At 39.1% G+C, this 12102-nt stretch overlaps 1 protein-coding gene across 1 annotated transcript in view; it reads right to left on the bottom strand.

The window, feature by feature from the left end:
- brap (BRCA1 associated protein) overlaps positions 1 to 10151 on the bottom strand; it is a 40561-nt gene extending 30410 nt beyond the window's left edge. Inside the window, exons 1-3 of the mRNA XM_043715669.2 lie at positions 9838 to 10151; positions 5365 to 5529; positions 2666 to 2897 (exon numbers count right to left, since the gene is read on the bottom strand). Of these exons, the coding sequence (XP_043571604.1) occupies positions 2666 to 2897; positions 5365 to 5529; positions 9838 to 9913 (473 nt within the window). The 5' untranslated portion in view covers positions 9914 to 10151. The remainder of the gene's footprint in view (positions 1 to 2665; positions 2898 to 5364; positions 5530 to 9837) is intronic.
- Positions 10152 to 12102: the final 1951 nt, after the last annotated feature.

Raw genomic sequence — 12102 nt, 5'->3', positions numbered from 1 at the left:
GTTATGAGAATAGGGTGAAGAAGCTGAGATTGTTCTTCTTGGAGACAAGCGGCTCAAAGGAGATTTGGCAATCATGAGCAAGCTGGACAGAATGGATAGGGAGAAGTTGTTCCTGCTTGTAAAAGGAAGAAGAAAGGGAGAGCACAGATTTAAAGTCACGTGCAAAAGTAGCAAGAGTGAAGTGAAAAATACTTAGGGTACTTAGGGTATTGAACACACTGCCTGGAAATGATGTGGAAGCAGGTTCAACTAAGGTATTCCAGAGGGCATTGGAAGATTATCTGGATAGAATATGCAAATGTAGGGGGAAGAAAAACAGGAGATTGACACTGGGTTGTTTGAAGAGCTGGTGCAAGCACAATGGGCCAAATGGCCCCTTCTATGTTGCAACAATTCTGAAATTCAGTGATTCTAGAGGATACACCTGGGTGGAAAATGTCAGAAGTTTCATAAAAATATTTATGAACATTGCTTTCATTCTATTCCTGATGTCACTTCATTAATCAAAACAGCATTTTGTTTTTGCAATACATATTGCGATCAAAACTCAAATTAGTGTACAGGTTAGATTACAGAAAATTAAACAAGTACTAAAAAAGTTTGAGAAGATTTGTAGCTCAGTTTGAGGTTTTGGATGTAGGTTTGCTCACTGAGCTTGAAGGTTAATTTCCAGACGTTGCATCACCCTACTAGGTAACATCTTCAGTGGGCCTCAGGAGAAGCACTGTTGAAAATTCCTGCTTTCTATTTATGTGTTTGGGTTGGTGATGTCATTTCCTGTGGTGTTGTTATTTCCTGTGAAGTCACTTCCTGTTCCTTTTCTTAGGGGGTGGTAGATGGGGTCTAACTCAATGTGTTTGTTGATAAGAGTTCCGATTGGAATGCCATGCTTCGAGGAATTCTCGTGCGTCTCTTTGTTTGGCTTGTCCTAGGATGGATGTGTTGTCCCAGTCGAAGTGGGACATTTACAAAATACTGTGCAAGGACTGTAACAAACACTACATTGGACAAACAGGCAAAAAACTAGCCACCAGGATACATGAACACTAACTAGCACAAAAAGACATGACCTTCTCTCACTAGTATCCTTCCATATGGATGAGGAAGGACACCACTTCGACTGGGATAACACATCCATCTTAGGATCAGTCAAACAAAGGCACGCACGAGAATTCCGGTACTCTATCAACAAACACATCGAGTTAGACCGCATCTACCACCCTCTGAGAAAAGGAACCGGAAGTGACGTCACCACAGGAAATAATATCACCACAGGAAATGACATCACTAATCCAAAGAAACCCAAACACATCAATAGAAAGAACTTTCAGCAGTGCAGTGCTTCGCCAGAGGCCCACTGAAGATGTTACCTAGTAGGGTGATGTAACATCTGGAAATTAACCTTCAAGCTCAGTGAGCAAACCTACATCCAAAAGTACAAAAGATAAACTCAAAGTTAACATGAAACACTAAAGAAGACATCAAAATATGCAAACAGAATATATTTTAATGTTTTACTCCTCATATACAAGATTGCTTATCTGGAGATTGAAGGCTGTGGACATTTTTCGAAAACTTATCAAATATCCAAAACTTAATTGAGACTGGCATCAGCAGAATATGCTGAACAAACAAGAACTTACCCACGATTGCTGAGTTTTGGTACACATTTATTTCTTGGCACTGCTGGGAGTTGGACAAGGACCACATTATTGAAGAAGGTGAATGTTATCAGAATCATGTTAATCATGTGAAAAGTGCAATGGCTCCTGGTCAATTGTAATCCTCAGGGTATTAATAGTGGTAGATGTAGTAATGGTAACGCTGAATATTAAGGGACGATGGTCATTTCCTGGTACTTGTGTGGTGTCAGTGTCATGTTAGTTAGAATCATGTTAATCAAGGACTGTTTGTACTACTAATAACACACAAAGTGAATAATGAGACAATCTCCAATGATTTGATGATGCTAATAGTGCTGTTAGTTCATCAATAAAATATAGTATTTAAGGAAGTGAGGGTGACAATATTCAACTTTCATAACAAATGAGCAGCATGGAGAAATACAGGACAAGCAAAATAATGTAAAATTGAAGGGGGAAGCAACATCCTTGCTAAAGCCATCAGTATGACTTGAGCAAAATTTCCTCCAACAGCAACGTAGCTGGCATTACCAAATCGCAAATGTTATTACTATATTTTGCATTAAAAATGTTTAATTTGACTCTTTGAAAACAACTCAATCCTGGGATAGCATTCATTTCCCAATACTGTTGCCTTTGAGGTGATGAATCAACTCTCTGCATCATTACAATTTGTGTGGTGAAGACTCTGAAGAAGCGGTGACATATGCTCTACTATATGGTAATGACCTTACAAACAGAACCCTCTATTCTCAAAGGAATCCAATATTTGAAGGCAAGAAAGTCACCTAAGAGGAACAAAAATTTGACTGTTTTTAATTTATTGTGGGGAGAAATAATAGGCTACCTGCTGGGTTGGTTGCAGATATGTTGGCTTGTCGTGTTTGCAAAAGCACCCGGGCATACAAATGGTTTTGGCGATGCTGGAAGACGACACATTTATAGTGTACAAAGCCTTAACAAGCTTGGAAAATTAATCTTTCAAACACAAAGATGCAATATGTTTAAAAACAATTTCTCACTCAGTTTTGTAGAGATGCATGATTCCATGTACTACTTCAACTGATGAATTCCCACTAAAGAAAGAAATTTGGTCAGGCAGTTGTTTAGATGGAGAGTCTGGTGCATTCCCACTTTGATCTTTGTGCACTTTATTATTTTCATTTGGATCAGCAGTACTTGCTTTTTCCAGAGGGTTGGTGCTACAAATGGTCTTTTGCTCTGATTTCAGTACACAATCCACAGTATCTTTGTCTGTAAAAAGATGCATTTCATATCAGGGCTGTCAAAGAAACATCTTCAGTTCACAAAATACATTAGCAATTAACAAGACAATCTCTCGAATGATGTAACGAACATGACTTCCTGATGCTTAATGGACAACGAGTCACTCAGCAGCCATGTCAAAGCCAGTGGGCTCATGAATTATTTAAATTCTGGTGATCCATTCAGCTTTGAAAGCCAGCAGATTTTTTTGTTGCACCTGCAATTTTAGATCTTTTGTCTTCCATTCATTTCATCTTATTCACACGTATTGCCGATACAACTGATTAATTACTGGAATGTAACACTACTTTTCAGTGTCCACAGCTGTCAAGGAAAGGCTACCAGCATCCACAAAGATCCATCCCACCCTGGCAATGTTTTTCTACAACCTCTACCATCGGGGAGAAGGTACAGAAGCCTGAACACACGTGCCAGCCGGTTTCGCAAAAGTTTCTACCCTACTGTTGTTAGAATACTGAATGGATTCACAAACACTTAGCATTCACCTGTACCTGTGTTTTTGCTTTTGCCAGTGTTTACCTATTATTTACTTATTTATGCTACTTAACTCTGATTTGCCTGTATTGCTCACAAGACAAAGCTTTTCACTGTGCCTCGGTACACGTGACAATATATTCAATTCAAATTCAAATTCCATCTGGATCAAACTGTACTTCTCAGCATTACTGTCCCATGAACTTAACCTCTTAGTTTAATGGAAGGATTTTTAAACATAATTGCACCAGGTCATCTCATGACTACATGGTCAGAAACTCCTCAAAATGTCAATTTATTGGAAGGATTAGATGAGAAGTTGATACAGAAATCCAATTGGGAAAGAATTGGTAAGAGAAAACAAATGCTTTAAATTCCAAGTACTTAAAAATAAGAAAAAAGTCAGTAATTGGACTGCAATTCAAAATAGCACAAATGAGTTGACATGGGTTCTTTCACTAGCATATTAGAAGATATGCTGTGGCCAGTCATCTCAGCTCAAGGACCTCAATAGGAGTGCTTCACAAAACATTCTTGGCCTATCATCTTCAGCTGCTTCAATGACTCTCCAACCCCATCCTCCTCCGTCCCTCCCTACCCCCACCCCACAACATTCACACCACACAAGGGGCAAGCAATGACTGAGTTGTGATATTTTGAATTACAATCCAATGACTGACTCACTTTTATTTTCAGCACATGAAATTTAAGAAATTTGTTTTCATTTGTCAATCCTTTCCCACACCTTTTCCAAAACTATTGAAGGGTTACCTTGATGTTTCTATATCAAAGTCTATCCACCATTGACAAGGCACAAGTCAGACATGGAAAACTTATCAAGTGTAGCTCCAGCAACACTTAACCAAGAAAACTGACACCACATGCACAAACATTCACTTCCTCCAACAGTGAAGCAGTAAACCACCTAAAAGATACACTGCAAAAATTCAGCAGTTCCTTGTACAGCATGTTCCAAACTTACGACCAAGTCCATCTAGAAGAACAAGGGCAGCAGATACATACAAACACTACCACCTGCAAGTTCCCCTCCAAGCCGGTCATTATTCTGACTTGGAAATACATTGTTGTTCCTTCAGTGTCACTCCATCAAAATCTGGAACTCCCTCCCTAACAGCAATGTGGTTGTGGACTTCAGAAGTTCAAGAACATAGCCACCATCTTCCAAAGCCCACAACCGCTGAATTAATTTTAAAACCTTCAGAGATTTTGGAGTAGTAGGCTGTTATTCTGCAGAATTAAATCAATATACAGCAGCATTGAATTTTATTTTAAATTTCTCCCTCCCAAAGGTACTGACTCATAGCTACTTTCGTCTTTCCTATTGTAGGAGGAATAAAACCAATCTTACATGCTGTGCTGTTCCAGCAATAAAGTTTCAACTAAAACCAATTAAGCACTGTACATCCATTTTAAACAAGACCACCTTAGCAAGTTTCAGCATAGACCAGGGATTTTTAAGAGTTTCTGTTTCTGACACAAATTAAATACAACAGAATGAGCTGCTGGAAGTAACGTGTAGACTAAACATTCATTCTACTTCTCTTAGCTATCTAAACCCAAATCAATTTCTGCAACATTATATTGTTCTTTTGTTTACAGGAACCTGTCATTGATCAACCTGCCCTCAGATCTCTTCAATTCTTCATCCACTACAGGTCGGACTTCAGTAAAAGGAAAGAGGCTGTTATTGTTATCATGTCTCAGATAAGCAAAACAGCTGATGATGGAAATCAAACTTGCATTCCTGAATTTCTGTGGAATTATGTATGGTATTCTAACCCTGCACCAATGATTGTTACTCTTCATAATACACAAAATAGTTTAAATTCTTATCAAGGTGAATACACTTGACAAAAGCTTAGATTTTGCTCATACTCTCAAACTGCTTAGCTTGCAGTTATTTGCTTAGCATCATATTCAGAATATCACGTTACTGTACCTTTGTTGGAGGTTATAGTTTCAATTACCATGTCTCTCATCTCTCTACGACCAATGTGTTGATGCAAGATAGTAGATTTTTCTCCAGTTGTTTTACCCTCCAGCAAGAGCTTTGCTGAACTAAGCGATTTCTTCTCTTTACTTTCATCATCTGCCATATTGACAGCTACACAGGTAAGAATCAAAAAAAAAAGTAAATTATTTTATGCCAGTATATTTGTTTTTCAGTATTAAATCAACGTATATAACACTTGAAACAAAACATAAAACAAGTATTATTCTAAAATATTGTGAATTTCCTTAAAATCTTGCGTGAACATGGCACCCCACTCCATTCCAAAATGAGTCAACAAGCACGCCTACGTAGAAGTTTGAAATACTTTAAATAAAATAAATGAAATGCGCTAAATTAAACAATCACACAATCTATAACTCCAACAGCTGAAAAGCTGATCTGCCAAAATCATGACTTGGAGGTACTGGTGTTGGGCTGGGGTGGACAAAGTTAAAAATCACAACACCGGGTAATAGTCCAACTGGTTTACTTGGAAGTACTAGCCTTCAGAGTGCTGGTCTTTCATCAGGTAGCTGCGGATTAGTGTTAAACTGGGGTGTACAAACTTACAAATCACACAACACCGGGTTATAGTCTAACAGGTTTATTTGGAAGCACTAGCTTTCAGAGCACTGCTCCTTCGTCAGGTGGATGTGGAGTATAAGATCGTAAGACACGGAATTTATAGCAAAAGTTTACAGTATCATGTAAGTGAAAATATATATTGGAAAATGATCTGGATTGTTTGTTACGTCTCTCACCTTCTAGAATGACCATGTTGGTTTCAGTTCTTTCATGCGTAAATCCCAGAACTTTTTTAAAAAGTTACATTCTCAAGTGAACTTTAACAACAGGTGCCATGTCGGCCCAGATAATGCAGTGAAGGTGTGAGGTGCACTGTGTGAGGCTGTGTCCCAGTGTTCAGACTGATGCTATTTCTTAAAAAAAAGGGATTTACAGAATCTTACATGGATTCTTGCAGTTTTTGAGCAAAATAAAACGTAATTCTGCAAGAACAAATTCACCCCACAAACTTGTGTGTGCATGTGGGAAGGGTATGAGTGTCTCTGTGCATGCATGCCTGTGTCTGCGGGCATGCAGTGTTGTCACCTGGCCAGTTGAGGTTATCGCCATGGTGACCATCCTCCAAGGCAGACTCCGGGACACGCAACAATGCAAAATGGCTGAGCAGAGGCTGATAGCGAAGTTCAGTACCTACAAGTTTGTGGGTGAATTTGTTCTTGCAGAATTAAATTTTATTTTACTCAAAAACTGCAAGAATCCATGTAAGATTTCATAAATCCCTTTTTTAGGGATAAAATCAGTCTGAACATTGGGGCACAGACAGCCTCACACAAGGCATCTCTCACCTTCAATGTATTATCTGGGCTGACATGGCACCTTTATTAAAGTTCACTTGAGAATGTAACTTTTTAAAAAAGTTCTGGGATTTACATATGAAAGAACTGAAACCAACATGGTCATTCTAAAAGATGAGAGACAAACAATCCAGGTCCTTTTCAATACATAATTTCAGTTTCATCACACTGTAAACTTTTGCTATAAATTCCATGTCTTATGATCTTATACTCCACAACCACCTGAAGGAACCGCGCTTCAAAAGCTAGTGCTTCCAAATAAACTTGTTGGACCATGACCTGGTATTGTGTGATTTTTATCTTTGTACACCCCAGTCCAACACAGGCACCTCCAAATCATGTTGGTTTCAGCTCTTTCATATGTAAACCCCAGAACTTATTTTTATAATTACATTCTCAAGTGACCTTTAACAATAGGTGCCATGTCAGCTCAGATAATGCATGGAAGGTGTGAGGTGCCTGGTGTTGGAGTATAAACCTATTGGAGTATAATCTGGTGTTGTGTGATTTTAAACATTGCCAAAATCAAATTACAGGTATCGCCTAATGTGTAGTTACTCTGTTAAGTAGATCCATCTCCTAGCGTCACTAAAATTTACTTTTAAAACTATTATAGACCATGATACATTTTGTAACTTTGCTCCTTATACACTATTCTCTATTTTTCTGAACTCGCCCTATGCCACTTGACTAAGATTTTGCAACCATGTTGACACCTTGAATATTTAGTATATTTTGAAAAAAATGATATGCCAAATATAAATAAATAATATGCTCTTATCTTACTCATTATATGATACTTTAATTTACATGTAATTAGCTCCACTTTTGCCATTACTAAAGTGTCAGACAAGTCAAAGCATGCTGTCCAGACACAGCTCACATTTTGAAAAACAAATGTTTAGGTGAACAGCAGGATGTGTTTTGTTATCCAATTGTGCACAATATGAACATTTCAAACACCTATTATGATTACCTAAAACCCAAAAGGCAATGTTAGGTAAGATAATAGTTGATAATACAATATTGCTGGGCCTACATTTCCTAGTTATTCACCATTAATACATAGTCAATATTTCACATCAACAAAAAGAATTAAATTGAATTTTCAGCATCCACAGATAGCAGTTCAAGCACATAAAAACACAACATAGAACTTGAATGTAGAAGAAAGAAATATACTGCCAAATCTTTTTGTCATGCACTTCTCAGGACAAAGGCAAAAATGCCAAATTTCAAATGATTGCAAACATTTCTACTGTAGAATAGAAGCTGAAAAGCTTCCTCTTCACTGCAATACACTATCATCTCTTCAATTTTACATCATCTTTTGAAGGAAAAAAAATCAGGAAATGAGAAACTTAGCTTGGATCTCAGATTACTTTATTGGTGAATTTAGCTCTCAATTTTCAGGTTTTCCATTGCTCAGTTTGTACCAACAAGAGCAAAAGGTGACCTATTTGTAAGATTTCATCCATGCAGCTTTGGAACCAGCTGCAGCACAAGCACTGTCTGCAGTAATAGACCTGGCATCTATTCAGCACTTCCACAAAAAGTGACATTACTGGAATACAGAACAAGGTCAGAAAATACATCTGCTGCTACTCCATTACGTCATTTTCCACAGAGCCTATCAAATACACAACATACCAACCAGCTAAAATTGATGGAAATTATATCCCATACACTGTACAATGCTAGATTAGATTCCCTACAGTGTGGAAACAGGCCCTTCAGCCCAACCAGTCCACACCGACTCGCCAAAGAGTAACCCAGCCAGACCCATTTCCCTCTGACCTAACACTATAGGACAATTTAGCATGGCTATTTTGCCATAGCTGCACACTGTGGGAGGAAACCGGAGCACCCAGAGGAAACCCACACAGACACAGGGAGAATGTGCAAAGACAGTCACCAGAGGCTGGAATTGAACTTGGGACCCTGATGCTGTGAGACAGCATTGCTAACCACAGAGCCACCGTGCCGCCCAGTACCTTGCTTAACAGATTTTCTAGATTATTGCTTACATTTGATCATTCTAAATACTTCCTTAAAATCAAGGCCCTAGCACTGGAAAACTTCATAAATTTGGCATCATGAAAATGACAAATTGGATGCAGAAGAGACACATGAGACCATCAATATTACCAGCAAGCTTGTTAGTTAATAGACACTTGCATGCTTGACTCTAGCTTTTGAATGAACAAATAATAAACTATGCCTCTCACACCTCTTTTAACGATGACAGTGTACCTGCTGCCATTTTCCAGATAACACAACCCACCCTTCTACTGTCATCTGGCTGGTTGTGGATGGCTAGCTACTACACCAGCCTCTTGCATCTGTCTCTTCATATTGTCTTGTCAGATCCTGTATGTTTCAAAATCTTAGGTGAAAATTCATTCAATTTCTGCTCTTTTCAAAGTAAAACACTGAATTGCTGTTCCATTAAGATAGACAGATATGTTTTGGTCTCTCATAACATTTGGCAAAGAATTCAGATTTATTTAAAATCTAATAGAAATTAGACTTCAGGTCCTGCAGAATTCTAAAGACCCTAATTAATGACTTTAATAAATTGTGGTAGAGGTTTGACATAAAATCCAAATTGATGACAAACTTACTATATTACTCAAATACACTAATTCGCGATTGGAACAATTGAATTCCTTTTTCCTCCCCTTGAGAAAAAAACCTTGGTTCACATTAGCCTATCTAAATATTTCAATTTAGGGTCTGCCTAAGGACAGGGTACTTTCCGATCTTTTAAAAAGGGTCGGGAACACAAATCTGAAGAGACTTTTATCCAACAGAACCCCCAGCAAAGTTTTCGAATCGGTTGTTTTTAAACAGATGAACAGTGAGAAATAACGAGAGAGAGAGAGAGAGAGGGGTGCATTACGGCACCAGCCTTAACCCCTACCCACCCACCAGTCATTAGACCGGGATACTTCTCAATCTATTTACTGCAGCGGGCACAGGGTGGCCGGTGGCCCCCTCCCCTCCCCTCAGAGCCCCCGCTGCTGGCCTGGGGACTCACCGCAATACTCGAAACCCTCCGGATGGTGCGAGTGGTTCGCCAGCTCCAGACGTACGGCCACAAGTGAAACGCTCATATGTTAAACCCCACAGCTCTGCTCACCCGAGTTAAAAATAAAACTTTAAACAAAAGAAAAACCCTCATGGGGGGGAATACTGAAACCAGCCGAACCGGAAAACGTCCGACCGGACACCCAGAGCGGGAGGATTTTTTTTATTCCCTCCCCCACTCTCTGCGGAGTGGGGTTGGCGGGAGAGAAAGTAAAATAATCCCCGAAATTCCCTCAAAAATGACAGGCCGAGCCTCCCAAACCTACTTCCGCCAAATTGACCCCTCACCGCTGTCCCTTGACCAGCCACCTCCGTGACGCAGTTCCGGTTCCTTAACGGTCGAGTGCAATCTATTTTCTAATCTGTGGAGGATTTGAATTCCCATATTCTTGATACCCCATGATGGAAAAAAAAATCAAAATTTGTGCTCGGCTTGTAACGCAATCTGCACGGGATTGACGCCGAAGTGGCCATTGGTGTAAATATGATTGAATGGTGTCCGTTGGTCAGCATGGACATGGTGGGCCGAAGAGCCTGTTTTTATCCTGTACGACTTGGAGCCTGCGGTGCAGCTTCTCATGAGACAGTTGCGCAAACAACTAGGGGCAATAACCCACTAAAGTGTAGGCCTTTTTCAAAAAGAAATTACTTCAGATTTCCAGCATCTGCAGTTGGTTTAGGTCAGTGTCTGAACATTAGTATAGGTGTATTTAATTCACTGCCTCTTTTTCTAATGACGTGAAGGTGCCGTTGTTGGACTGGAGTGGACAAAGTTGAAAATCACACAACACCAGGTTATAGTCCAAATACTTCCAAATAAATCTGTTGGACTATAACCTGGCGTGATTTTTAACCTTTTTCTCATGCTCACTTTGAAGTTGTGTTCTCTCATAGGATTTGTCTCAATTTTCTTGCTTACTTTAATCACTTCAAAGCTGTCACTTCTCTAACCTGTCCAGTGCTGATAAAAAGGTATGGACCTAAAACTTTAAGTGTTTCTGCACATTTGCTAGCAGACCTGCTGATTACTTTGATTTTATTTTGCATCTTTCACTGTAGCTACCTAGCTGATCTCTCAGCACATAATGACTACATAATGCTAAAATTTATAACTGATGTTAGAGATGTCAGCCATTTTGTTAAAGCAAAATCCAAAATGCACACAACCAATCAACATAGTTCTCCACTTTAATAGACAGTCCTTAAATCACATTTTACTTCCTTATATCATTTTTAAATCGGTTAGTTTTCTCATTAACTATTTTACTGCAGGACAAGTTGGCACAAATTCCATTGGACTCAGCCCAATTTACCTTTTGTACTTAAGGAAAATGGGGTTTGGAGGTCTGAGAAAAGCACTGTGCTCTTGAGGTAGGACGTAGTGAGATCAACAGTACACTGCTGGCACCAGGTTAATTATTGGTTACGTATACTGTCAAGGTAGCCTTCTGGTGAAGCATCATAGCCACAACCTTTCAGCCCCTTTCTGACTGCTTAATTTCAGAGCATACTGCTCATCCATTCTTAGTTTATGCTCTTTTGTACATTCAGCATAGGGATAAGTGGGTAGAGGAGGAGGAGGAAGTTGATGACTGGCAGTGTTCAGAGATAAGATTAACTAGATGATAATGGTTCCAAAGATGACTCATGGGACTCAAAATGGTTCATTTGATTCTCCAGATGCTGCCAATTTTCCAGCATTTTGTTTTCATTCTATGGGTGATGAGATGAACTAGGTTACTTAGTTTTCAAGAATTTCCATTCCTGACGAAGGGCCTCTGCCCAAAACATCGACTGGCCTGCTTCTCAGATGCTGCCTGACCTGCTATGCTTTTCCAGTGCCACACTTTTCAACTCTAGCTCTCCAGCATTTGCAGTCCTCACCTTTCTCCCAGTTCATTGAATCCACAACCTTCTGACTGAGAGGAGTGTGTAATATAACTAAATAAAGATTGACACCTATTTAAATTAATAAATGGCTATGTATTAAGAAAAAGTGAAATAGCTTGATTTGTTGTGAGCATTTAACAAAATGGCTGACAAAACTTCGAACGGATGTTCGAATTATATAAAATTGGAATAATTAATTTAGCATTAGGAAGTTGTGAGAAGATTTGTAGTTCAGGTTGAGGTTTTGCATACTTGGTCAACTTGAACGAGTTGGACTGAAGTGTCTGTTTCCATGCTGTACATCTCTATGACTATAAGAAAGTTA

Source organism: Chiloscyllium plagiosum, unplaced genomic scaffold, assembly GCF_037043375.1.
Source record: "Chiloscyllium plagiosum isolate Xiang-an unplaced genomic scaffold, Cpla_swu_hap1 HiC_scaffold_24, whole genome shotgun sequence".
Taxonomy (NCBI): domain Eukaryota; kingdom Metazoa; phylum Chordata; class Chondrichthyes; order Orectolobiformes; family Hemiscylliidae; genus Chiloscyllium; species Chiloscyllium plagiosum.
The sequence above is the reverse complement of the archived record's forward strand: the minus strand, read 5'-3'. Positions and strand labels throughout refer to the sequence as shown.